This window comes from Lissotriton vulgaris, chromosome 11 (assembly GCF_964263255.1).
Source record: "Lissotriton vulgaris chromosome 11, aLisVul1.2, whole genome shotgun sequence".
Taxonomy (NCBI): Eukaryota; Metazoa; Chordata; class Amphibia; order Caudata; family Salamandridae; genus Lissotriton; species Lissotriton vulgaris.
Genome location: NC_141699.1, coordinates 7,649,088 through 7,676,472, shown reverse-complemented (window position 1 = coordinate 7,676,472; position 27,385 = coordinate 7,649,088). Strand labels below are relative to the sequence as shown.

The 27,385-nt window shown below is 44.7% G+C and overlaps 1 protein-coding gene across 1 annotated transcript in view; it reads left to right on the top strand.

The window, feature by feature from the left end:
* Positions 1-27,385, top strand: part of LOC147678877 (septin-2) — a 323,184-nt gene that overhangs the window by 39,803 nt on the left and 255,996 nt on the right. The window contains exons 3-5 of the mRNA XM_086942642.1: positions 11,474-11,573; positions 14,309-14,395; positions 24,744-24,867. Coding sequence (XP_086798768.1) covers positions 11,474-11,573; positions 14,309-14,395; positions 24,744-24,867 — 311 coding nt within the window. The remainder of the gene's footprint in view (positions 1-11,473; positions 11,574-14,308; positions 14,396-24,743; positions 24,868-27,385) is intronic.

Sequence of the window (27,385 nt, the reverse complement as noted above, 5' to 3'; positions counted from 1 at the left end):
GGTGTTTCTTGCATAAACAATAGTCACTTTTCGGTACCAGTGAACACAACTGTGGCATTCGTTTTTCGTGTGTCATGTGAATAGTTTTCATGAATATCACTGTCTGTGTGCATCCTGCCCTGTATACCAGCTATGCCGCTGTGTTCTTGCTACTCCGGTCATCCTGCCCTCGATGGTGGAGCTTAGAAGAACTTCCTCTATTTCTACCAATGTGATAATGTGTTACTCTACCGTGCTCGTGTTACATCTGTTTGAGTTGCACATTTCTACTTACTGCTGCCTCAGCAATAGTGTTAGTGATGTTGTTTTTTCTCAGCACCTTGAGAGCAACTTATGCCAAGAGTCTTGGAGCAATGGAATCCATCATTCATTCGACTCACAAGTCATCATGGAAGTGTGCATGTTTCCTAACCCTCAGTTTCTTTAGGAAAAATACCCCAGTTTCTCTTCTTTACTGGTCTATAAACCAGCATCTTAATTGTGAAAATAGGTCTCACTTGTTTACTGACCCTGGTCTCCACAGAGATCACCTCCAGCTTTCCGCTCTTCACACTGAGGCTTGGTGCTTGCATCTGGCATACTATACTGTAGCTCCGAAAGGACAGTTTCATCCCATTCATGCTACCAAGATTCTCATTGTCTGGTAATAAGGTTGCATCATATCTACTGGAAATGAATCCAATGGCCAATCCAATAATGCACTCTTAAGAAGATGATTGCCAAATGATTCCAGGTTTTAAAGACAGGAAAATGTTCTCCCCATCTGCTGCACCTCTCTAAGGCTGTGGTTTAAGCAGAGGCTTGTCTTCACTCCCAGGCACCTCCATACATTGGTCCCAGATAGCTAAAACGTGCAAGTGTGAAAGAGCTCATGTAAATAACTAAGGCTAGGTAGGCTAAGCACTGGTTTCCCATTAAGGCTTGACTCTCTTTTAAATGATCCTGCTTCCATTTTTAGTTGTCTCTATGGCTTACTTCCAGAACATTTATCATCTGAAATCATCTTTACTCCCCACACCAGACACTATACAGTGCTTCTAGGAACTGTATCTTCACCCCAAAATACAGCTTAACCCCTCAGGGAAGTTCTGCTTTTCCTTCTAAGCCTCTAACATTTGGATTAGACTTCCAAACGGTAGATGGGCTTGCAATATTTGGACCGCATTTAAACCACTGCTCAGGCTACACTTGTTCTGAAGCTTTTGTTAGTTCCTTGAGACGCTCTAAGGCAGTGTTTCCCAAACTGTGGTCCGTGGACCCCTAGGGGTCCCTGGCACATTCCCAGGGGGTCCTCGGGCAGCACTATTAAAAGCACTCCAAAATTCCTTGTCGAATTAGCAGTTTTTGAGCAACAATAAAAGTGTCACGATAACATCAGTGATTAGTGTACCTGCTGGAGAGAGATGAGAGTTGTGTTCAGTGGCAGGTTTGACTTATCTATTGTGGCACAGAGGGTTAATATGCCTGCTGCAAAGAACGCGTACCATGCATTTAAAAAAACAGTATTTTATGTGCATAGGTCAGTGCATTACTTCTTTTGTCATCTAGATTATTTTGTTACTCTTCAGCTCATAAGATACAATCATAATCTAGCACAGTGACCTATACACTGTCATCAAAGAGCTACTTACACACTGCATGGTACACGTTAGTAACTTGTGTTTTTCCCCAGTCTTTCATTATCCTAATGCTGCTAAAGGGGTTTATTTAGTTGGAAATACATTTTTATTGTTAAAGTCAATGCTAACCACTGTGTTAGGTTTTGAATCCTGAGTTTGTGCTTTTCCAGACCAAGCACTCTTTAATAATGCCTACCAGTATGAATATATAACAACAAGGGGTGGTGATGGACAGAGTTTCTGAATTAAGCAGAATACTCTCACCCAGTCAAGAGATCAGGGCTAGATCCAACACCGTTTTTTAGCTCACTGCACCATCCCAGCTCAGAACCTGGCTATATGCAAATTAGTCTGTTCCTGTCCCAGTGCATGATGGGAACAGGGCAAACCAAACTACCAAGCCAATTCTTACACTGGGAAGGAAACAAGCTTCCGGGGACCGGTTTCTGGCATTTCAGCCGTCGTCGGCCCGGCTTGCTTGAATCCTGATGGTGCAATGAGCAAAGGACTCACGTCTGAGTATACCCTTGGAGTCAAGCTAGCCGGGCTGATGAGAGGTGTTACCTCGAAACCGGTCCGGTCCTCGGATGCTTGATTCCGGTCTGGGAAAGATATGGCTGTGTAGTTCGGACTGGACTGTTCCCATGGGGCACAGGGTCAGAGCTGATTTGCATAAAGCCATTATCTAACCCAGGGTGGTGTGGAGTGCAAAAACGATGGATTTAGGCCCAGATCCTTGTACTGGGGTGAATGTAAGACATTGATCTACATTCTGTCCATCAAATTGTTTTTTGTAATTTTCTACCAGTATGAATGACATGTGAATCCTACACATTGTAGTCCCCTTTGCCTTGCGTAACATTTTCTCTACACTGATTTACAGTGCTCTGACATCCTGCAATGGTATGAGAGATGTTATAAAACAAATGAAATACATGTGACCGATGTGCTATTGAGAAATAGGAGGTACTGTTTAAGGGTGATAACAAGGGAATCATGAAAAACCCCAACAAAGATTGTTGTATCCTGGTGCATAGTAAGGTCATCATTTACTATTCTTTAAAAGCTAATACAATTCAATATATAATGATAAATGTGTTGTAGAATGCACCATTGTATTCTAAATTTTCCTGGCGGGAGAGCCTCCCAAAGCCCCCCTTGTAGTGGTCAGCCTCACTCACTACACTTGGAGTGCACTGTATGGGGACTGGTCTGAAAATATTTGCCAGGCCTGCTTTGGGTTTCCACTCTGGCCCTGGCAGTAGCAGGAGCCTTAGACTGCGAAATAATAGTAACCATTTAAAAGGTATTCACAGAGCTGCAGTATCAACCTTCCCATTAAAATTGTCTGTTTTTTACCAACTCTTTCAATATAAAATACTAAAATCCTTAGTAATTTGTTTTGTGTGTACATGTGTTTATTTTTTTCGAATTAATCTTTTAATGTTTGAAATTTAAATCGCAAAAATCGCTGGGGGGTCTCCTGCTTCCAGTGGTGAGTCAATGGGGGTCCTCAAGAGTCAAAAGTTTTGGAACCACTGCTCTAAGGTATTTATGTGCTATGCAAGTGTCCATAGTCTACTGAAATTGTATTTCTTGAATTCGACATAGAAGTGCGTACATTGCCCATTAACAATTGGTATACACCCTGCCATCTCCAAATCATGTGCAGCTTACAATATCCTCTATATGCATGGAAGTGTGCTTTTTCCAGGTCTGGTGTTAGACAGACACCCCACCCCCTCTCTCTTTATCCAGTGGTCTCTTGTAGTGGCATTCACATTTGGTGTTCACTCGCCACAGCACACACATGGCGAGATGGGTCTGCCCATTCCAGCCAGTAGATCCTTTCTGTGTGTGAGGGACGGTAAAGAGATGGGGTCGGCCCATTTTAGTCGGTAGGTTCTTTGTGTGAGGGACGGTATAGAGATGGGTTTTCCCATTTCATCTAGTAGATCATTTGTGTGTGAGGGATGGTATAGATGGGTTTGCCCATTTCAGCCAGTAGATGCTCTGTGTGTGAGGGACGGTGTTCTCTCACATCAGAAGGTTGTCATCCACACAGAAAATAGTCTCCATCAGTGGCAGGAACTGCTGCCAATGTGTGCAGTTTCAATGGAAAAACCAAAATCTCTTTTCTGTCCTCTTGTTTTTCTTTGCGCGAGGACCACTGTAGTTTTCTTTGAACTGCTACCTGGCTTTTACTGTCTGTAGGAGTGTGCGTCGTGCATGAGTCTCGTGCGTGGACGGTTAGCATCCTCCATCTTGAAAATCGCTTTTGTTAACCCTCCTAAGATAGCTGCATAAGTGGCCATCTCAAAACTTTTTTTTTTTACTTTACATAAAACTATTCCAAGATGGATGCGCTTGTGTGCAGGCAGAAGTGTGCCCATCTTGGATTTTTTTTATTTATAAAAAAGTTTTAAAAAGCATTCAAAGATGGCTACCTGTAAGGGGTGTGTGTGTGTGTGTGTGTGTGTGTGTGTTTGTGTGTACGCACGCATATTTAAATGTGTTCAAATTGTTTCACACAAACGTTTCCTAAATAAACAAGTATTGGCAGCACTGATAGGTCTCCAGGCCTATTGGTTTGCCAGTGCTTTTAAGTCCTGACCTGTAGTCTGCTTTTGTTAAAGACCTATTTTTTTTCCTAATATGGTAAAGTACAAAATTCAGTAGTCTTTGGGCCAGTTCTTTGCTCTTATTTTATTTTAATTTATTTATTTTGAAAGTTTTATATAGCGCGAACAGGATCTTTGCAGATATCAGAGCGCTTTACACGGCTGGGAATGCCAGCAAGAGAGTGGGGTTACACATAAGTAGTACAGCACATCAATAATACGAATATAACAGTTAAGTGTGTGCATAGATAGTCAGTAGCATCAATAATATAGGTGAGATACATAGTCATAGAGTTCGAACAGCGATTTAAATGTGTGCGAAGATAGTTAGTAGCAACAATAATTCAGGTGAAATACATAGTCATAGAGTTCGAACAAAGTAATACAGGTCGGAGCAGGGTCTTTCCAAATCCACGCTAATAGGTCAAGTGTATTTGGCTATAAAAATAGCTTTTACTTCTTTCTTAAAAAGTGTGAAGGAGGAGATGAGCCTGGTTTCAGGAGGGAGTGAGTTCCAGATCCTGGGTGCCATTCCTGAGAAGGAGCGTTTATAGGTTTTTACCTTCCGGAATCTTCGAGGTTTTAGCAGAAGATTGTCTGTGCCTCTAGTTTTTCTAGAGCCGCCAGAGATTGACAGCTTCTGAGTGAGGTATCCGGGAGAGCTCAGGTGTAGAGCCTTGTGTGTCATGCAGGCGATTTTCAAATGTATTCTGGCTTCAAAAGGCAGCCAGTCCAGTGTTTTCAGATCAGGGGTGATGTGCAAGTGTTTTTTTGATCCAGTGATGAGTACGGCTGCAGCGTTTAGAGAGGCTCTTAGGGGTGCAGTGCTGGTTAACGGGAGACCGCAAAGGGCGGTGCTGCCGTATTCAATTCGCGGGATTACTAGAGCTTGTACTGCAGTTTGGAAGTTTTTGGCTGGTAGGAAGGGTTTAAGTTTCCTCAGTGTATTGATTTGGAAGTTCGCTCCCTTAGTAGCCTTGCTGATATGATGCTGCATGTTAAGGTTGGAGTCGAGGGTTATGCCTAAAGAGTTCGCTGAGTCCACTATGATGGGTTGGACATTGAGTGCAGTTAACTGTTTAAGCCAGGTTTGCGTGATGGGGATCTTCGCGGGAGGTGTGATCAGCAGGAATTCTGTTTTCAGAGCATTGAGTTTGAGATGATTATCAGCAAGCCAGGATTGGGTGCTTCTGATCGTAGAGTTCAGTAGTAAAATGTCGTTGGGGGATTGTAATTTGAGATATAGTTGGGTGTCATCTGCGTACATGTGAAAAAGTACATTGGATGCTTGGAGCAAGGTGGTGAGAGGTTCCATAACTAGGTTGAACAGGGTTGGTGATAGGAAAGATCCTTGGGGGACGCCTAACGACACAGGTATTGGCGAGGACATCAGGTTGTTACTCTTGAATTTCTGCGACCTGTTGAGTAAAAAGGAGGTGAACCACTTGAGAACAGTCCCAGAAAGACCCATTCTTGTGCTCAAAAGATCGAGTAACTTCTCATGTTTGACAGTGTCGAATGCCGAAGAGAGATCAAGCAGGATGAGGAGGCAGGTATCACCTTGGTCTAGGATTTGAAGGGCGTCGTCAATTATGTGAGTCATAGCTGTTTCAGTGCTGTGTCCTGCTCGGAAGCCTGATTGATGCGGGTTGAGGAGATCAAACAGGTCGATATGTTTAGTCAGTTGTAGTTGAGCGCATTTTTCCAATAATTTGGCGAGAGTGGGAATATTGGTAATGGGACGGTATTGTTTAGGTCAGATGGGTCGGCAGTAGGTTTCTTTAGCAAAGGTGTGACTTGTCCAACTTTGAGGGAGTCAGGGATGGTTCCTTCTTGGAGCGAGCTGTTGATGATTTTAGTCCAGAGAGGAAGGAGCAGTGGGATGAAATCTTTGACAGCGTTAGCAGGGAGGGGATCCGAGAGGTGATTGGAAGGTTTCAAGGTGTTGAGCAGTTTGCCTATTTCTTCTTCGGAGTAGGTTTCAAAGGTTGACCATGTTGCATTGTTTTTAGGTTCAGTGGGTGTTATGCAGTTGAGTGTGCTGTGGAGTCTTGCGTCAGCGCGGAGATCATTCTTTATGTTGTCAGTTTTTTGGGTAAAGAAAGTGGCGAAGTCTTCACAGGAGGGTGCTTCGTGCAAGGTACTGAGAGGTTGGGGTTGTTCCTTGGCTTGTGTTCTGATTAACTCAAACAGTTTTCTAGGGCGATTTTTTTTTTTTTTTTTTTTTTTTTTTTGCTTGGTCGAGCTGGAGGCTGAAGAAGTTTGCTTTTGAGCGCTTTATTTTCCTGAAGTAGGCGTTTCTCTTTTTCTTCAGTGTTTTCAGGTGTAGTGCAGAGGGAGCTGTCTTCCAGGTGCGCTCTGCCAATCTCATGGCTCGTCTATCTTCATTGAGACTCCCGTCGTACCATGGGTTGGAGATTTTAGCGGAGACTCTTTTTAGCTGCAAGGGAGCAGCCTCATTAATTATTGAGGTCACTGCGCTAAGATAGTGGTCAGTCAGGGATTGGACATCTGTAACGCCAGTAGGGGGGAGTAGGAGGTCGCGACTGTTCGTGGGTAAGGATAATGGGTTGAGTCTTTTCAGGTCTCTTTTCCAGACTTTAGGTCTGGTGGGTTGAACAGAGTTGAGTTTGACTTTTTCATTGATGTGAAATGTAACAATATGATGGTCTGACCAGTCACAGGGTTGAATAGCCTCAAGTTGAGTAGCGCCCTCTTTGGCGATGATAAGGTCGAGGATCGAGCCTTTCTCGTGGGTTGGGCTGTTGCATAATTGTGTGAGGTCCAGGGCGCTGAGGAAGCTTTTAAGACTATTTACCACCGCATCGTTAAGATCGTTCCAATGGAGGTTGAAGTCGCCCAGGTATATTTGGGTGAGCTGTCGTCCTGCGTTGGTTGAAATCAGGTCCATCATTTGCTGGGCGAATATGAGGTGGTCTCTGGGAGGGTGGTAAATGCCATGGAGAGAGCATATCGGTTTGCCATCACTGATGATATCGAGGCAGATGTATTCGTAGGAAGTTGGAGAGGGTAGGGACGGCACGGAAACTGTCAGAACAGAAAGGCTGTTCCTGTATATGCATGCGATTCCGCCACCTATCTTGCCAGACCTGTCAAGCCTAATGATGTGGTAGTTAGGGGGGGACCAGAATGTCCATTATAGGTGTAGAGGATTCGGTTAACCAGGTTTCAGTCAGGATGATTAGGTCAAGGTCCAATCTTAGGATGAGATCAGCAATGGCGGCGGAATGTTTAGAAGCCGATCTGCAGTTTAGGAGAGTGCATTTGAGACTGGGTGTGTCTGGAGAGGAAGAGGGTACTAGAGAGAGGGGGACTTTTCTAAGGTTATTTGGGACGGATACTCTGTTGTTAAGAGTGGAGGATTTGCGGGGGTTTGAGTGTGTGTGGGGATGGGGAGGTGTGAGGCAGTTGTGAGGTTTAGGGGAGCTTGGTCGTAGGAGCGGAGGAGGGAGAGAGTGTCGAGGTCCGATAGAGGGTTGCATGTACGAAGGGGGCGGTTGTTGCGATTGTGGGCGGGGATCGCGGTCCAGTGAGTGCGGCGGTTGTGCTTGTTGCGATTGTGGGCATGGATCGCGGTCCGGAGCGAGGGACATGGCTTAGGAGCGTCGTCGGGACGGGAGGGGAACAGGTTGAGAGGGGGGGTGGTGGTGAGTGAGGCGAGTCTAGGGGGTGTGGTGAGCAGCTCTTTGATGGTGTGCATGTCTTCCTTGATGGTGTGAATTTCTTCTTTGAGTTGTAGGAGGAAGGACATAATCTTGTCTAGCGTGGGATGAGTATTAGTGCTGGGGGTGGAAGTCATGGTTGGGTGGCTGACCTGGGACTTAGCGTGCGGGTGGGGGGGAGGGTTAGTGTTCATGCAGGGCTCTGTGTTGTCGTCGTGCGGGTTGGTGTTAGGGAGAGAGTGTAAGGGGGCGATGGGAGTGGATGAAGTATGGAGGAGGCGGGGATTCATGGCAGGCGGAGAGAGCGGGGTGGAAGTGGAGTGTATGATGGTGGTGAAGGGGGAGCCTGAAGGGAAGTGAGGGCTGAGAGTGGGGGGGGGAGTTGAGGTTGGAGATGGTCCTGTCGTGGGGCGGGGGAGTTAAGATAGTCGATGTGGTGTGCTCTGTATGGTTAGTTAGCGTGTGGAAGTGGGGGCTGAGAGAGGGGGTGGACAGGGTGTGGGATTTGTCGCTATGTGTGTCGATCTGGTGCTGAACTAGGTTAGAGGGGTTGTGGGCGGGGTCTATGGTGTCAGGGGGGAGAGGATGGGTGGGATTATTATGAGTGGGTGTCACCGGGGTGGGAGTGTGGGGTCGGCTGGTGTGTGATGGGAGGTTATTTATGTCTGTGATTGCGGAGTGTGGGGTGGTTGCAGCAGGTGGGTGAGTGACTGTTGTGTTGGGGGAGGAGGTGAGGTGTATGTTGTTCTGGTGCTGAGCTATGTAAGAAGAGTTGTCGGTGGGGGCTGTGAGGTCTAGGGTGATAATACTGGAGGGGATGTGAGTGGAGGTCCGATGGTTGGAGAGGTTCTCTTTGAAAGTGGGGAACAGGTTGTCTAGTAGTTCCAGGTTCCTGTCTGTGGATTGAATTAGGACAATCCCGTTATTGTAGATAGTAATAGTGGTTCTGCCTAGGAAGAGTTGGGAAGGTGTGATGGAGAGAGTTAAGCAGTGAGCGGATTTCCTGGTGGTGGAGACAGTGAGTAGTGTGAGGAACATTTTTCTCCATTGAGCTCTGCAAGAGGTGTGGAAGATGATATCGATGTTAAGGGATCCATTGACTGGTGAGAAGTAGGTGTCGACAAAGGGGATTTCAGGGTGAGACCTCAGGAAGTTGTGTTTAAAGCGTTTAGCTGCTTTTTTGGTGAGTGCGGATGGGCAGTTGATTTTATATGTGTGCTTGCCGATGGGCTCCATGCTGGGATGGCGGTATATGTGTAGGTGAGTGTGGCGGTAAAGGTGGGTGTGGGAGGGTAGATGATAGCGCGACACGTGCGCAAAGAACAATGCAGACAGTAGGTTACATGGTACACAAGTGACCTTAGTGAGTAACAAAAATAGCTAACATATAGGGGTAGCAATCTGAGTAAAGCACTATGCCGGCAGTAAATTACGTGGTACACAAATGCCACTAGTGAGTAACAAGATAGTCAAAATAATCAAGATAAAGAGGTAGCAATCTGTGCCAGCCAAAAATAAACAGTGTGAATGGGTGTAGCTTACACAGTGTACACTAAAGGATGAAGAAATATGAGGCAGCAGACAGTACAGCTTACACAATGTAACGAAATATACAAAAATATAAAAATATAAATGGTGTCAAACGGTGCATATCAACAATATTAATACTAGTTATTCGCCAGAACAATTTGAGGTAGTGCTCGGTACATTGACAGTGAAGAAAAGTGAGAAATGTGCAAGTTTACACAAACGAAAATGTACACAATACAAATAGAGGTATAATGTTGCACTAAATGCAGGCACTTAATCACACGAGTGTTTAAATACACAAACTAATTGTAAATAGCAATGTAGAAGATACAAGTAGAGGTAGAAGACTGCAAAAATAGGCAGATACTTATGAGTTAGCAGTCAGTAAATTACATGAGAGGAAAGTGATAAGTGGGTGCATGTTGCAGCATTGTGCAAAGTAGTGCAGAGTATACTTGAAGGAGTAGTTTTGATAAAATATAAACCTACACTATATGGGGTAGCAGTCGGTGAGTTACAGGAGATAAAAGTGAGAAATGGGTGCAGGTTGCAGAATTGTGTAGAGTAGTGCAGAGTACAATTGGAGGAATAGTTCTGATAAAATATAAATCTATAGATAAAATATAAGAATATAGAAATAAACATCAGAATACACCTGCAAACAGTCGGTTGCAAGACACGGATAGGTGTGTGTCAGAGTACAGTAGTTGGGCTTAGTCTAAAGTGGTGAGGTCTTAGTGTCAGTTTATATAGTGAATTAGTTAATAGTCCAGTGATACTGACTAGTCTAAGGCAGACATTCTTTCACACTAGTCTAAAATGCTAAAGTCCAATAGAGACTAGTCTAAAATGGCCGCCAGGTAGTTCAGATCGAGACAGTAGTCCTCTGTTTGTTGCTGTTGCTTCGATAGCAGGGGAGAGCAGCTTCCCTTCCCAACCATGCAGGCAAGGGGAGATAGAGATATTAATTGGATAGCTTACGCGTCTCTCGTTTGCCAGCTTCTCATTTGACTGGGCTTCTACTTTCTTTAAAATGCCCTTAATACACACATTTCTAGTTTGGAATTTATTGCAATAAGATTGGTGACCGTCATTCAGAAACAGTTTAAACAATAGATGTGTGTAGGTCATTCCTCAGCGACTATCGAAGTGACAGGGCGCATGTGCCCTCTTGCATTGTAGTGACTTTTTTTGCCACTGCTGAGTAGCATTGCAAAAAATAATGGCAAACCAAGCAAGTCAACAGTGCCAAATCCAAAAGATGAGACTGACTGTCTTTGTCATTGATCCCAACTTATTTACTCAGATTAAGCCGTAAATGCTTCCTCGTTCCGGAACAGCTCTAATTTCTAAAACTGTCTTTAGCGTTCTACCATAGACATTAAAGCAAAAGTGTCGTCAGCACGCAATGGACAAACCACGCTGAGTATCGCAAGCAGAACTTTGTCCCTTTCACAGCAACCAGATCTGTTCTAAGGTTGGGCATTGCGCCATAGGTACAGGGTTTCACTTCCCTCAAGGGTATCCGAAGCCCTTCCCCTTGTATCCAGTTGACTGGAAGGCTGCTTCAGTGCAGGTCCCATGCTCCATGGTCTTGATCCCTTTGACGCCCACGTCACTATCCCTTGCCCAGGTGACTGTGTGTGTGAAATTTCTCTGATCGTGTTCCAAACTTTTCTGCCATCTCACAAAGGTTCAAGAATGGCCTGCACACATTTAGAATTGTTTGTGATGTTGTGTTGGCTTCACCTGCGGTCTTGTGTACGAATTGAATAATAGTGGTGAGGTTTGACAAATCTTTCATGGTGATGATCCCCTGAGAGGAGCGGTTTGGTGTGTGATCGACGTCTGAATGTGTATTTTTATGCCTTGGTCGTCTTGGCTGCGACTAGCTGTGAGTCGATATCCGTGTAGTTTATACTTTGGGGCGGTCTTGTCTGCTTGCATAGTGAGCCGTATCCAAATGTTCGACTGCACAGACGCGATGGTATGGCGATCTGAAATCCTCCTTCTCTTCCAGTTCTCAGACTCCGCCGGCTATGTGGGCTTTGCCAACCTACCCAACCAAGTCCATAGGAAATCGGTCAAGAAGGGTTTCGAGTTCACGCTCATGGTGGTCGGTGAGTCAATTTTCTGTTATCCATGATTGATGCTTAAGTCTAGACCGTCAGAAAAATAAAGCTCATATTTACTGCCTTTGTTTCCTCAAGCAACTGACTTCTTTGTTGTGAATGTGTTTTTTCCCTCATACATCAGTTTGATATCGGCGATCACTGTAGCTTTTTAGTGAAAAACCTGTGGCTACGACTTAGAATGATGCAAGGGTAAACTGTCTCCCCAAGACCTGACTACTAAGGACATGAACAGTAGTCCACAAATCTATTAATTTAATTTACCGTCTATAAATGTAGCACTTTACTCTTTCCGACATTCCTGCAGCTAGGGTCCAGGACTCATGTATTGGTTGACAAGAATAATCCCCGCCAGTCAGTTCAGGGTGTCCTTGGTGCAGAGCTGCCAACTTAAGAAACGTTTTATCATGTGTGGCAGAGGGGGGGAGGGGGGCTGGGCTTCGAGTCTGTTACTCTACATCCAGGTGTGGAGGGACTCAAAGAAGCATCCCAGCTCTGTGCCGAGCCATGGGTTGGGCCACATCTAGCCCCCAACCCTTCTCACAAGAGCACGTTCACGCACAAAGTAACTCCCTTCAGTGCTATTTCTGCTATGGCAATGTGTGGGATTCGAGACCAAAAACAAACATATTTTTTTTAAAAGGTTTCTTTATTGTATGGAGACAAACAAAAGAACAAGAGCAAGTACACGGTGTGGCATCAAAAAGAATGTAGGTGTTCAGCAGTCAGGACCCATCCATCCCAAACGGTCCCCAGACTTCCACCCTCCATTTCAGCGTTTCATTAGGTGTCTGCCAATTCTGGACCCCCCCCAGGCGGAGTACATCATGATTGCCACTTACAATGGAAGGCCATATATCGCCACAGTAGGCATTCAAATTCCCTAGACTTGGTTCAGTTATTTGGACAGCCTCTACCTTCATAGACCACTCCCTCTCCGCCAACACGCACCTATCCATATCCCACTCAGTCACTCAAACACTGGCAAGCTGTGCCCTTCACATTTGTACAATGTCTTGTTTAGCCACTATCAAACCCCAGGGCCATCCAGATCTACTCTGTTTGGGTACGGTCGGTGGCACCACTTCGCCTTTAACTCAACCATGCCCCCACAAACCTTACTCAGAAAAGTAACCATAGATTCCCAGTAGGACTGAAGGACCGGGCAGCTCCATGTTATGTGGATAAACGTCCCCACTTGACTACATTGTCTGGGTCATAGAGCGGTCTTTGCCATACCCTTCTTCACCGTGGTAGTGCATGCAAAATAACTTCTACTTGTCAGTTTTTCAGTGCTAGCCGAGCCCCCATGCCACAGAAGGGTGCGAGTTACACTCGCAATCGCCCGGAAATAGGATGTCGGGACTGGATAGGGTGTGCTTTGGAGTACATATAAAAACGGTGCAGGCAGCTTTCCCAAGGAGTGATAAAGACAGGGACCGCCACTGCTAGATGTCAATTTGCAGGCTTGTGAGCGGTGGTTTCAAGTTGTGTGCGTGGAAAGTGACTGGATCTCCCTTTATGTAGATCCCCAAGTAATAGAAACAGAAGGCAGGCGCGGTGCACCCCAGTGGGAGAGAGAGATATGGGTACTCATGTCAGTTAATAGTATAACAGGAGTACCAACGGAATAGAGTAAATATGTGCATTATCCGCCCAGGGTAAAAACTGGGTCCGCGACGTAGAGTAGGATGTAATCTGCACAGAGGGAGATTGTCCTCCCAGTCAGTAGACCAACGCAAGCCCCTTTGTGACAGGCTCCCCTCAAAACCAAGCGGCCTAGGGCTTCAGGGCCTAGAGCGGATATCCCTGTCTCGTGCCACTGCAGAGTTGGAAAACTGGGGACTTTTCTCCATTCACGGTCACCTCGGCCAGGGGGTCAGTGTAGTGGTGTCTTATCCAGGACATAAAACAAGGCCAAACCCTAGTTTGACAGTTTTGCTTTTAACCAATATTTGTGGTTGTGTTTTTTTACTAAGTAAATATTGGCCAGGGCCCGGCAGCTACTCTAATAAGCTTTTTTTTGTGACACAACAAGCCTTGAAAAAGTGTCTGCTGATTTTGACAGTGCTCGTTTCGCATGTGGTCAGGTCACCTCGTTGGTGTTAAATTCAGATTGAGGTAGTGCTGCTCTCCCAGCTTTTGCCTTCATTTGAAATCATACTGGCATCCCCTTTAACCGGGGTGTCCAGCATAGATCCAGGAAGGCCCGGCCGCATACCAGGTTTTCAGGATAACAGCTGACTATTTAAACAATTCTCATATGGATTCATTATACGTAACTTAATCTTATGTGGATATTTTGAAAATCTGGCATGGATCAGTTACGCCTGGACAGACACCCTTGCACGATAGCAGTGACCGGACTGCACGTGTCTGGGTGGCTTGTTCGAGCCTCCCAAAGTGCATTCTAAAAGATGAGGTGGACAGAGTCCACCACTTAGGCCCTTCTGAAATATTATAACCCAAAGATGAACGCGTTCGTCCCTATTTAAGTTTTGCTGATCTTTGAAGGCTATATTAAAAATAAACTAAAAGCAAAGGAACTGTTGCAAAATGTTCCTATTTACTAATTCAGTTCAGTGACGCAATTGTCGAGATTCTTGAGAAAAGAAAAGCCATTTGTGTGTAACTGGTTCAGGGATAAGTCTTGCAGTGTAGTTATGTTTAACCTGTTCATTGTCCATCTTTTCTCATGTTGTGAATGTTGGTTTTCCCTACAGGGGAGTCTGGCCTGGGAAAGTCCACCCTTATAAACAGCCTCTTCCTCACGGACCTGTATCCGGAGCGCTACATTCCTGGAGCTGCAGGTAAGCAAGGGCCTCTGTTTAGGTGGCACCAAAGGGGGCTGAGCAAAGGGCTATCAATCACTCCCAAAAACTGACCCCAACTCACCAACCTACAGGTGCTTTATCAATAATCGCTCCCAAAAACTGACCCCAACTCACCAACCTACATGCACTTGATCAATAATCACTCCCAAAAACTGATCCCAACTCACCAACCTACATGTACGTGATCAATGATCACTCCCAAAAACTGACCCCAACTCACCAACCTACAGGTATTTTTCCACCCTTTCTGCCAAGAAAATGAGCCTTAGTGAGCTAATGGTTCTCACAAGTACCCCTTAAGCTGTATCACTTTAGGTGCTCATCGACCCATATCTATCCCTTAATCGACACAACCCCTATGCTCCAAGTCATTCATTTAATTACCCTGCTATGTTCAGTTTCATTTTCCCTGATTGCTCTTTTCACACCTAATAGGTGCTTGTTTAATTCCAGGTAGTTATATTGAAGTTCTTTTTCTTCGAAGTATCCCATTAGGTGTCCAAGCTCATCCTTCGGCCTAGATTTGCCTTTGTGTTGGTTGGAGGGGGAACAGGCGGTGGTTGGGGCGAACTTTGGGATGAGGATTTTCGACTTCACTTCTTCTTCCGGTGGGAGCTGCTTCCAGTCCCTGCTTACTTTATATGATCCATATTGTAAAAAATGTATCTTCTTCCTGTTTTGGGATGCATTATATGATGCCTACCCTGACGTGGGCACGTAAGAAGGGAAACACTCTTCTCCTTGCCAGGAGTCCATGGCGGTGTGTATTTGCAGCCTGTGTTGTTGTAGGTTGCATGCTGTGCGCTCTCCTGCCATCTGGTATTGAGCTTGAAATAATACAGATTCTTGTTCTTTGAAGTCTTTGTGTTGGTTTCAGGCATGCACAGAAGGATTTGGAATGACTCGTGATTATTCAATCTAAACCCACAATGCCCCGGGACACAGATTCCACCTTGGATTGTTGTGTTTTTCCACCATCGGGGTCAGAGCTGTTTGTTTGCGTTGGTTCGAGAAGCTACACAGTGAGTTGAAACTGGAGGTCTGGGAATTCGGTACGGAACAGAGCATTGATGGAATATAAAACAAAAAAGGGCTCGGACTGAGACTTCCTCACCTTCCCAGGTTTTCAGATTGTGCGAGAATGGTACATGGGGAGTGGGACACCATATTGTTTTTGTCCCTCACACCAAACAGTTTGCTGTTTTTAAAGAAGTTCTACAGTTTTTTATTATTATTTCTACGGAGGCACCACGATGAATCGTAGTGATTGGCGTTCTGATATCTCAATATACGACGTTGCAGATAAACCCCAGGAGACTTGTGAGGAGTTTAAATACATTGCCAAACTAGATAAGGCGGAATATTGTCATATTATGCAGATTTGTAGATTGCGCTGTCACCCGGGAGGATATCTTAACCCAGATGAGGAGGATCTGGGCCAGCCCAAGATCCAGTGTGGTGCTCATGACGCTGCCGGTTCTTCAAGAAGAGCTGCCTTGAAACAAACATCGATTAACTGCTGGAGAATAAAACACAGGTCAGGCATGCCTCCGAATTTGAATAACCCGAAAAGTGACCTCGCAAGGAGGATCACCTTCGAGTCGAAGATGGATCTAAGAGCGGATTTGGCTCAAGAACAGGATCTTCGTCGATACCAAGGTCTGCATGACCACCAGCCTCAAGAACAGGATCTTCGTCGATACCAAGGTCTGCATGACCACCAGCCTCAAGAACTGTGTCTTCGTCGATACCAAGGTCTGCATGACCACCAGCCTCAAGAACAGGGTCTTCATCAATACCAAGGTCTGCATGACCACCAGCCTCAAGAACTGTGTCTTCGTCGATACCAAGGTCTGCATGACCACCAGCCTCAAGAACAGGGTCTTTGTCGATACCAAGGTCTGCATGACCACCAGCCTCAAGAACAGGGTCTTTGTCGATACCAAGGTCTGCATGACCACCAGCCTCAAGAACAGGGTCTTTGTCGATACCAAGGTCTGCATGACCACCAGCCTCAAGAACAGGGCCTTCGTCAATACCAAGGTCTGCGCCCAAGCAGTGCTTGAAGTAAAAAATGACAGCTGCTCAAGAGGAGGTATCGACGCAGTGCTTGTAGTTGAATCAAAAAATACCCTCTAAGCCACTAGCACCTACACCCCTGAGGGAGGCTGTGGACACGAGGATGTAAGACACAAGCGAAATGCAACCGATCACAGGCAGTTCTCAATGGAGCTGCTTCCTCAGGGTTTACCCACAACTCCCTCGCAACCACAAATTGTGAGCAAAATTTGCTGTAAAAAAAGAAATTTCACTGGAATCTAGAGCATACAACATTCTTGAAAGATAATGTGCTCAAACAAGTGATACTACTCCATTTATTTAGGTCGAGACCCAATATAGTATCCGAGAATCCCAACCAGATCAACCAGGTACAGACTGAGATGAAGTATGCATCTACCAGACGAACTATGGGTTGTAATGCAAGTTCTACAGAGGGCAGCTTTTCAGATAAAAAAAAAAAACACTTTCTAGTGTGGAAAAAAAAACAAATCTGTATTTACTGGTGCTTACAGCTGCCATAAACTCAACAACAGAATCTTAAAATGCCAGTCAAGGCAAAGCAATCACACCCAGGGTAGAATGAAAACATAAGCAAGACAAAGTAACACCCCCCCCCCCCCCCCCCCCCCATGATAGTCAAAATGTAAAGGCCCTATTTGTGTTAAAGCAGATGTTCCCTGATTCAGTTGTTGAGCACACAGCTGGAAAACATGTCTATTCAAGGTGCAGTACACAACCCAACACCTGAAGAAAAGCAAATCAATTGTTGTGGAAGGCTGCAATGACCATGGGAGCCGGTGGGCCTTAACTAACCTGCAGCCAATGCACCAGCTTTATTAAATAGGAGTGGCAATTTGTAGGAGGAGGCAATAAAGGCACTGTTACAACGCCATCGTTGGAAGGTGTCCTATTGCAGTGGAAGGGAATTACCACAGAAACATGTTTACATTTAATTACTTGTCCCCATTTCACCCGCCAAGAAAGCGCCAAATCAACAAAGAACATTTACTGCTAATGGTGGGGGAGACAGTGTCATTGATGTCCAAGCGTGCAAGAGAAGGGTTACCTGGGGTGGTGCAGGGAGAGGAGCGCATTCTGAGACAAAGGTGTCTGTGAATGGGGTGGAACAGGAAAAGGGTGCTGATGGGGAGCACACTTGTAAGACTTGACGAGTCAAGGGAGATGGGCATCCGTGGAATTGAAAGCAGGGCTCTCATCCCTTGAAGCCTTCCTCAGACAGCTGAAAACAAGACTGTTTATTCAGACAAATATATCCACGGGGTATTACAGGCGACAGCAGAGACGCCCACCGTTATCCATGGTTTCACAAAAGATTTGGTTTTGGCTTTAAACTTATTAGAACTATGTTAGCGAAACACTTACCCAGAACAAACCACGACTTTCCAGACCACCAAGAGATGCACAAAGGGGAAATATAGGAGGGGTTGATTGCAACGTATTTCCTAAAGTTGGGGAACGCCTCAAGTAGATCTGCTCAGCATAAACAAAAACCAGAAATGCCTTTGTATCCAGGTGTCCACAGTCCCAGCCTCCAGGGAATGGCCTGTGTGTACATTATTTAAGCATATTGGCTAATCGCTAACCATGTTCACCACGTATTCTTTCTGTTACATAAGATGTATTGACAAAGATTCTAATTTGTCAGACCCTTCTCCCCTAGGACTCACCACCCCATCTACCACCATCACTGGCAAAAAGATGTGGTACTCCACTATTGGATAGGTCGGATCATCTATTTTACAAGCTGCAAAATCGACTCCACTTCTCAAGCTAAGAAATATGTCTGACATTGCATATACACAAGTGCCCATTCTTGCATTTTGACTCCTGAAATCTTAAAGTTTGTCTTCTTGAGGTGACCTTGAGTTCATGGATATTGTAGACTAGACGAAGGAGATGTGAACTGCTGTCAGTAGAACGTTAAAGGGATTAAAAGACCACTACAAACTGCAGCCATTTTTGTGGAACATTGTCCCTAAGATTGTCCTCACACTTGTAGTGCACACTTCGAACTGTTAATGTTTTGTTTTGTTTCATAAAGCACAACTTTCCCTGGAGTATCTCAATGGTGTCACAAAACATACCTGTTAATAAAACCTGTCCACTTAGTGCGGAAAGTCGGCATAGGAGATAAAATGGAGTATTGTGAGATAGAGAGGGGTGAGGGTGGGTTATCACTGGTTGAGCAGCCAAGTCTTCAACCCTGATGAAAGATGAGGCTAGAGGATAATATTGGCAGGGCTGTGGGCCTGCGTAAACTCTGGCGTGCACCAACCAAGACTGTTCTGTTCCAGAACGCGTCAGTTTGCGATTTTGGCCCCTCCAGCAGAGCACGGTGGGCAGAACCTAGGAAACGGTCCTGTATATGGACTCTAAACTTAGCTGTGGTAGAATCCTTATTGGACTGATCCCCTGTCCTATGCGAAATTGACCACGGTTTTAAACGTCACTCGAGAGCGAAGCGGCGGCCATTGCGAGGCGCGAAGGATGGGGCTGCTAGAGCGATGTTGAGCAAGCCAAGTTTGTCATCTGGTTAGTTGTTCATCCGGAGTTGATCGGGTAGCCCAGATAGATTGGGTTGTCATAGTCTAGAGAGATTGTAAAGGGGGTTTGCCACTAGGAGGTGGTATTGTGACAATATTCTTTTACGGTTTTAAAGTGAAGGAAACAGCTGTAAACCTTCGCCAGCCGTGGGTCCAGTCAGAGCTCAGCATCGCTTACCTGTGGCTCGCGTGGGGCCCTTTACATTGTGCCATGGCAAGAATCACACCAGACACAATAGTTTCTTGGGATGCAAAGCTCTTTAGATGGGATATATTTTCAGTAACCTCTTACAGAAATAACATTCCTAGGCAACTATGGCCCATACGAAAATCAAGACCTATTCATAATGAAATGATATCTACATTGAGAAAATTGCAAAACATCCTAAAAAGAATCTAGCCACACGTGGTTTATACCTCTTAAATATCGATCTTGTGTCTGATCATTTTTAGCCAATTGTTTTACGGTTGTCTTAAATGATCTTTTGTTTATAATGTCGTGTACTGTATGTGATGATATTGATGTTTCATTATGCTCGTTTTCAGAATTTTAAACTTCATATGAATAAAATGAAATACTTTTAACTGATACTTGCAGTACACTGAGCCTATGTAGATATCATTTCATTTTGTATAGGACTTGTTTTTCGTATGGTCCATGGTTGCCTAGGAATGTTATTTCAGTAAGATTTGTTTCCCTGTCCTATGAATTTCTAGAATTTTCAGGGGTCCTTTATTTTCGTACTTCGACATCCGCCACATGACAATAACTGGGGTCAAAGGCTTCAGAGTGAGGGGTTCAGAACTCCCTCTCGATTCCCTTCTTTGTGTGCGGGGACTAAGCCCTATTCGGGTGCCCTCTGTGCACATCCAACGGCACCCCTCAGGCATGGACTTGGACAGTCGTTTTATCAGAAGCAATCACTTCTTTACTTGGGGTCGTTGCTGTGTAAGGAAGAGTTGCTTTTTCATACCTGTAAAGCCAACCCGTCTGTGGTTTCTACCGAAGGAGGCAGCTCCTGTTTCAAATAACATTATTTGCAAGTGTAAGAGGCGTAAACGAGAGGGCTCTGTATGTACTGAATGTTCGGGGGCTTTGGTATTGAATCAGTAGGGGGCAGCTGTGTGTATCTTCCACAAATTCAGCAGGGCAACGCCATCTCAAAATCTGGAACTGCCCGATGGGTTGTCTGGTGTTTGTTTGCACCTTTGGTACATTCAGTCCGAGCAGCACACGTGTGAAAGACGCACTGCTGTGGCTTGTTAGGAAACGTGTGTTTAGCTGATGTTTGTAGAGCCAGCAGACACCGGTGCGCACAACGTTTTATTTATGAAGCACTGTTGTGTTGACCTCCTGGTTGTAGAGATTTTATGCTTTCTTTCAGTTACAACTTCAGGGTTCGTGGCAATGCTTTGTGGCGCAGCATGTCGTGCACAAACACATTCGTTGTCAGCGGAGTGTGTTGCTTACCTGCAACAACTGGTTTGCATCTCGTTGTGTTCATTGAAGTGCCGTTGTCTGTCTCCCCACTGACTGGGAACTAGTGTGGTGAATTCCTGCTTACGCTGTGCTACACGCACCAGTATTACACACAGGCAGAGGCAAGGTGGGGCCTGTGTCCAGGGCATTGTGGGGTTCGTGTGCTGGTTTGTTGATTCTTTCTGCGAACGCTTGAACCGAAATAAAGACGGCAAAGAAACCCAAGGCGCAGTATTCAAACCAAACTCTAGACCCGATCTACAACACTGCAAGCTGCAAACCACGTGTTACAGGTAGGTCATATTTTATTTCCACCTCATTTTTTCCTATAAATTGAGTTTGTTCTTCCCAGGCAGGCAGAGGTGGTTTTGATTACATTTATGTGGCTGCATTAGAGAGCTCCAGATTAAAGTGAACTCCAGAGTGCAGTGGGGAACGCCCTGGCCTGGAACATTCCTTTATGTGGGAATGATGCAGGAATGGAGTGCCAGGGACCGGCTGGAGGTCTTTATCTGTGCCCTGACCCAGTTTGTTGTCATTTAGTTTGGTATACCTTATTTCAACTTCTCAATTTTGTTTTCCAACATTTACACCGGAAGTGCAGTCCCAGCATCCGCATCCGTTTACTGCTGAGGCCATGCTCTGGTGCTTTCGGGCCTGTTTCTCACAGAACCCTTCTGGATACAGACCTAATCCAGAGTGAGCATGCCAAGGTAAAGAGATCGCCCCCCGTCTCCTTGTCATAGCAGCAGGCTCCTAGCACAAGTGGCACCTGCTGGCATCATGGTGACCTGCTTCAATCATGGATAAGGAGGCCAGAGTACTGACGCAGCGCTCCCCACCAATCTCCATTTCATAGCAGCCTCTCTGCACAGCTGTTTGCTAGCACGAGCCAGATGGGGGGTGGGGTTGTGAATGTGTGTCTGCACGCTTCATTTAACATGCATAAGGAGAACATCGAAGTTCATTTTTGACAACGTCTATTGGGTGTAATTTGTTTATCTCCATCCCACGCCTCTCTCCCCGCCTCAAGCATTTCTTGTGCGGTAGACCTCTTGTCCCCTACGAATTGTCCCAAGGGCGCCATCTTTTGCATGGCGGGAACTTTCATTCATGGTTGAGATGGGCAGATGACTCTAAACCAAGCATGTGCTGTGACCTGCTTGTACACATTCTTCTGCTACCCTGATTCCTAGGCACGTCTTTGTCTTTATAATGATGCACAAAGTATGGGGCTTGCTGTAGTTTTAGCTCTATTCCCAGTGCCCCAGCAGGTCTAGGCAGGTGGATGATTTGATATATTTGTGATTAACCTTAGTTATCCGAACACAATTTTACACAGTGTTGTATGTGTCTTTTTAAATATGAAGATGCGAGTTGGGCCTTAAATCCTTCTGATCACAGCTGTTTGTTTGAGATTATGCTTCCGCGGTCAGGCTTGTGTTTTGCCCTTCACTGTAGTGAGCGCAGCAGAGCTGAGGTCGCCTCTCAGAACCTGCACCACCAGCTTCTCTAGAAAGTGATGGAGAGTCTGAGCTTGGGAGGAGGCGATAGGGCCTTGTTGAGGCTGTGTAGATGCACAGTCTGCGCACAAACCACTCCCCCACCAATCACCCCCCACCCCCCTTTCGTAGTTAGAACAAATTGATTATGATCCTGTACTTGCTGTCTACATGTCGAGCAGGGGTCTCCAACCTTTTCTGTAGTGAGAGCTACTTCTGAACAGTGAAAATCATTGTGAGCTACTGAAGCCGCATTGTTACCAGACACCCCATCGCCCAGCTTCATTGACTTTAAGCCCAATGTCCATAGAGCCAGAAGCTATGGTTTGAACAGTATACTGTGACTCGGGGTACTAGGATTGGGCTGCCATGTGCGTTGGTGAGTGCATGGTCTGTGGGGATGTAAACATGTGTGTTAATGAAGGGGTGACTGAGAGCCTGTGTCATATGTACTTGTGGCACAGTTAGATATACAACACAAACCTTGTTTTTAAAATGGGGGAAATGTAAAGTTTGTAAAATATTATGCAAAACTGCTCGTAATAAGGAAATATTTTCTCCACTTGATGGTATATTTTTGTGCATGTTGAATTTCTCCCATTAAAAAAAAACAGACTGTATTTTTCAGTTATAAATATGGCAGGCAGTGCGTCTACCAGGCCAGTCACTGGGAGCAAGATGCCTGCTGTGTGTAGATGCGACACTTTGAAATGGGAGGAGAAAATTCAACTAAAGAGTTAACTTTAGGTTTTAATGCATTACATAAAACTCATCATTTTAATTTTCTCCCATGTAAATGTGTCTTTACAAACAGCGGGCATATCACTCCCAGTGGCCTATCGACATGGGCCATATTTCTAACAAGAAAATAGTCATTTGTTCAAATGTGACCAGTTTAAAGCGAAGAAACGTGCTTCATAAAACATTAGAACTTCATTGGCTTAATTTAAAATGGAGAAAAGCATCAAGATACTGTTTTATAGAAACATTTTTCTTCACTTTAAATTTCTCCCATTTAAAGGAAAGTGACTGTAATTTTCAGTTATAAATCTACCACTGTGTCTAACAGCCACGGCGAGCAAGATGCCTACTGTTTCTAAATGTGACACTTTGAAAAGGGGGAAAATTAAAATGAAGTTAACTTAATCATTAAGTTAACTCTTCATTCTGATTTTGTAATTTAAAAGCATTTAGAAATATATGTTTGTTCTCATGCCCATATTGAGTTGAGAACGCTTTTTATTTGAGTTAAATATGTCAGTGCTTCAGTTCTGAACCTCTGTGACCCACATGTGTCATAAATCTGAGTGGAGCCCTGCTCTTTATCAGGCACTGCTATCTGCTGCCTGATAATGTAAAATAAACATAGCCTTTTCTTAATTTTAAAAGGAAAACAAAACATATATTTATTGCACTTCTTAGTTAAAAATTAACTCAAGGCTGGGATATACTCTGAAGGCTTCTGCAAGCTACTTATAACTCGCAAATGATTGGTTGGAGACACCTGATTTGAGTATGCCCACAGCCAGCCTTTTGCTTCGGATGAGTTGAGCAGAATGAAGCGAAGTCTTGTAGTTGTTGTCACCATGTACAGTCTGGGCACACTTCCTCTGTCTCTTTTTTTCGGGCTTAGAGTAGAGTGAGGTTGGGTCTTATGGTGGTGTCTATATGTACAATCTGAGCACAGATCCTCTTTGTCCTTGTTTCGAGCATAGGTTAGAGTGAGGCGCAATTTTGTAGTTGTCTACGTGTACAATCTGGGCACACTTCCCATATGTCCTTGTTTTGAGTTGAGGGTAGAGTGTAGTGAGGTCTTGTAGTTGTTGTCCATATGTACAATCTGGGCAAACGGCCTGTGTCCTTGTTTTGAGTTGAGGGTAGAGTGAGGCAGGGTCTTGTAATGGTTGTCTACGTGTACAATCGGAGCACAGGTTCTCTGTGTCATTGTTTCTAAGCTGAGGGTAGAGTGAGGCGCTGTCTTGTAGTTGCAGCTTGCATGTACAGTCTGCCCCTCTCCCAGTCTTCCTGTGATTGAGTTTGTAGGAGACCGATGCAAAGGAGCTTTGCTGACCAAAAGGACAATCTTACATCTGAAACTGTTCAATCTTGAATACGAAGGAGATGTATGTTGTGAATGTGCACAAGATTGTTTTTATGAAATAATGTGTTACTCTTTTTAAATTATTTGAATAAATGAATGAAACTTTTAATTTTTGTGTATGCAATGTTTTCATACTATCTTGTGGTCTGATACATATTAAGTTGTAAATTTGGTAACCTACACAATATTTAAATCCCTCTCACTGATGCAAACGGCCCCCAGGGGAATCCAGCATCACTAATCATCTGCCAAACTCAGGAGAAGGAGTTTTTGTTTTCATAAGATTGCTGACCCAATCCGTTTCCTGTCAAAAGGGTAGCTCCCCTCTTTATCTTTTGATGTTGTGAATGTTGAACATCTGATTGCAGCTTCTCATCTCTGATTAGACTCGTGGGTCCCACGCCTCACACTGCATTTTCCTTCATCTACCACACCACCCAGAAAGGTGACATGGAAAGTTCTACAAAAGTATATGAATGAATAAATGTATGCTGCCAGCCTCTCACCTCTGTGGTATGAGTTTGAGGGAGGAGGGACACAGCTTTACTGTTGCCATGCTCACTCTGCCCACAACCTACGAATTAGAGGGTCAACGGTGTCCGCCTTTCTTTTACAGAAAAGATTGAGCGAACGGTCCAGATTGAGGCATCTACGGTGGAGATTGAGGAGCGAGGCGTGAAGCTGCGGCTGACTGTGGTCGACACTCCAGGTTATGGAGATGCCATCAACAGCCAAGACTGGTGAGTGTGGATAAAGCTTCTTGCGCATAATTGCTTTCTTGTCTGTGCCTTTTGATCAACCATGGTTCAAAAATCATAAAAACCTTACTAGACCTGCAGGCCTGGTAACTTTGAAAATCCATTTGACCTAACTGTAACGTACTTAACGTGTAATCCGGTCTCTAATTGAGTGATCCTCTGCAAATATTTAATTTTATTGATCTGCCTTTTTCTTCTTTATCACATTTGAGAGCACCTTCAAATGTGAGTTCAGCACTTCTGCTGTACAAAAAACACTCATGTTTTCATTAAATAGACTAAACGTTTGCTCTGTGTACTATGAGAATCTAGCCCACACATTAGTGCCATGACTTGCCTCTTAGTTCACTAATCGCATTGCCATCGGGGCAGGAGTGTTTCTCATTTCATGTTTTAAAAACTCACTTTGAATAAATATGGGGCCATCTGTAGAGAATTTCGGGATTGCGATTACTAAATCGCGATTCTTTGTGAATCACAATTAGTACATTGCAATTTCTGATGTACAAAAGCCTAGAATTTGGAAATGACAATTCCTAATAGGGTCGCAATAGACCTACCTCATGAATATTCCTATGGTAGATTGCAGTTGGCGCCCATTAGGAATTGCAGCCATCACAGTGATTGGGGCCGGCTGGACTCGGCAGACCACCATGTCCGATTGCTTTTTAATAAGCTATTTTTTTCTTTTTTTTAAAAAGAAAAGCTGCCTGTTTCCCATAGAGAAAAACAGGATGTGTTGAAATAGAAAAAAATGTAACATTTGTTTCACTTAAGATTAGGCAGTGGTTTGTGAGACCACTGCCTTCTCTTGAAAACATTTTTGAATCAACATTTACAAAGGGGAAGGGTTCCGATGGGGACCCATTCCTACTTGTGACTGGGTACCAACACCCTGGAAGTGTAGGTAAAAAAATTTATGTTTTGCATCTAATCTGGTCGCAAAACATTCATATATACTGCTGTGAATCGGTATTCGGAAGGGACGCCTTAAACATGCCACGTTTTAAATACTAATTTGAACACCCAAATTTCGATTTGTTTACTGGTTACTGAATTGCAATTTTTCTTTTGTGCATTTTATAAAGCTTTTTGGGGTCGTAAACAACCCCGTTCTGCAATTAAGGCTGTTTGCAGCCTCAAAAAAAGGTTTTGTACACACGGCTTAGATTACTAGAGCATAACGTGGCAGCGCACTGTCATTTACAGAAAGTACATTTCTTGTTGAAATGGCAAAAATATTTCCCACTAACATGCAGTTTTACTCCTAGAACGATGTAGTGTTTTAGCAATACTCAGTGAAAATTGGGTTTCAGCAAACATGCGTATCAATTGTACAACACCAAGTAAAGTGTTCAAATTTGGTTTTATCCTAATAAAATATCTTCATCTCGCAGAATCACAAAAAAGGGCTTTCATAACTACTGAAATATATTTTGAATTGTTTGTACAGTTCACTTAGCTATTTTAATGTGTTAGAAAAAAACCTGACACTAAAGCCTTTCATGTCACACTCTGTACAGCACGTCAGACAGTTCACTTTACAAAAGACTCAAACTCTGCAGTCTGAGAAAGAAAAGTAACGACCTCTATCTCTGAACACAGAGTAAATGTGACCAGACAAAAACAAGATTTAAATCCATCTTTAACCCCTTGGCCTCGGCGGTAATTCCGCAGCGGCGCTGGGGGGAGAGGGGGTCGCGCGGCGCTGCCATGCTTGTGACGGAACGACTCCGCCACGGGCGCGCTGTGCTCATGACGGAGTGGTTCTGTCACAACCCCGCCCGCTCATCCATTCACCCGCGCAGGCGCGAAATTGATGCCGCGTAGGCAGGGCGGCTGCGGCGTGACGGAACCACTCCGTCATGAGCACAGCGCGCTCGTGAGGGAGTGGTTCCGTCACTAGCACGGAACGGGTTAAAGCTCATTCACTTTGTGAGTGAACAGAAAACCTGTTTGTACGCTTGCCAGAACGGGTGAGTAGGCCCTAAATATAGCTGTCCCTGATCAAATCTGACAGGCCATAGCAAGAGGGCAAGTAGATTTCTCAAGGTCTGACTTTATTTTCACTTTTAATCCTCCATTTTGGTTGTAGCAATCAATCTGCAAGAGTATTATTCAAAATGTTCTGAATTCCGATTCGTTTGTTCTCCTGAACTGCTTGTTAGGGGCATTGTGCTGGCACTGGAGAGTCTTGGTTCTTGCCACCGCCAGGCATTGGCAGTGCTGTAGGGCAGATAATTCCCCTACAAGTGCATATGTGTGACCATGTGCAGTTTGTGGTTGAATGAACTCAAAAATATTGCTGTTGCTGGCAGGGTAGAAAGGGCTAACCCGCTTTGTTTCGAGGGCAGAGCTGCCTCAGACCCGGGCGCCATCAAGTCCTCTCTGCTTCTTAACATGGTCGGCCAGCGGCTATTGGTTCGCTTCTTTGAGTATATTGCTGTGCACTGCTCTTGTAACCCTCTCGTCTTCTGATGCCCTCCTCTGCTTTGTCTCA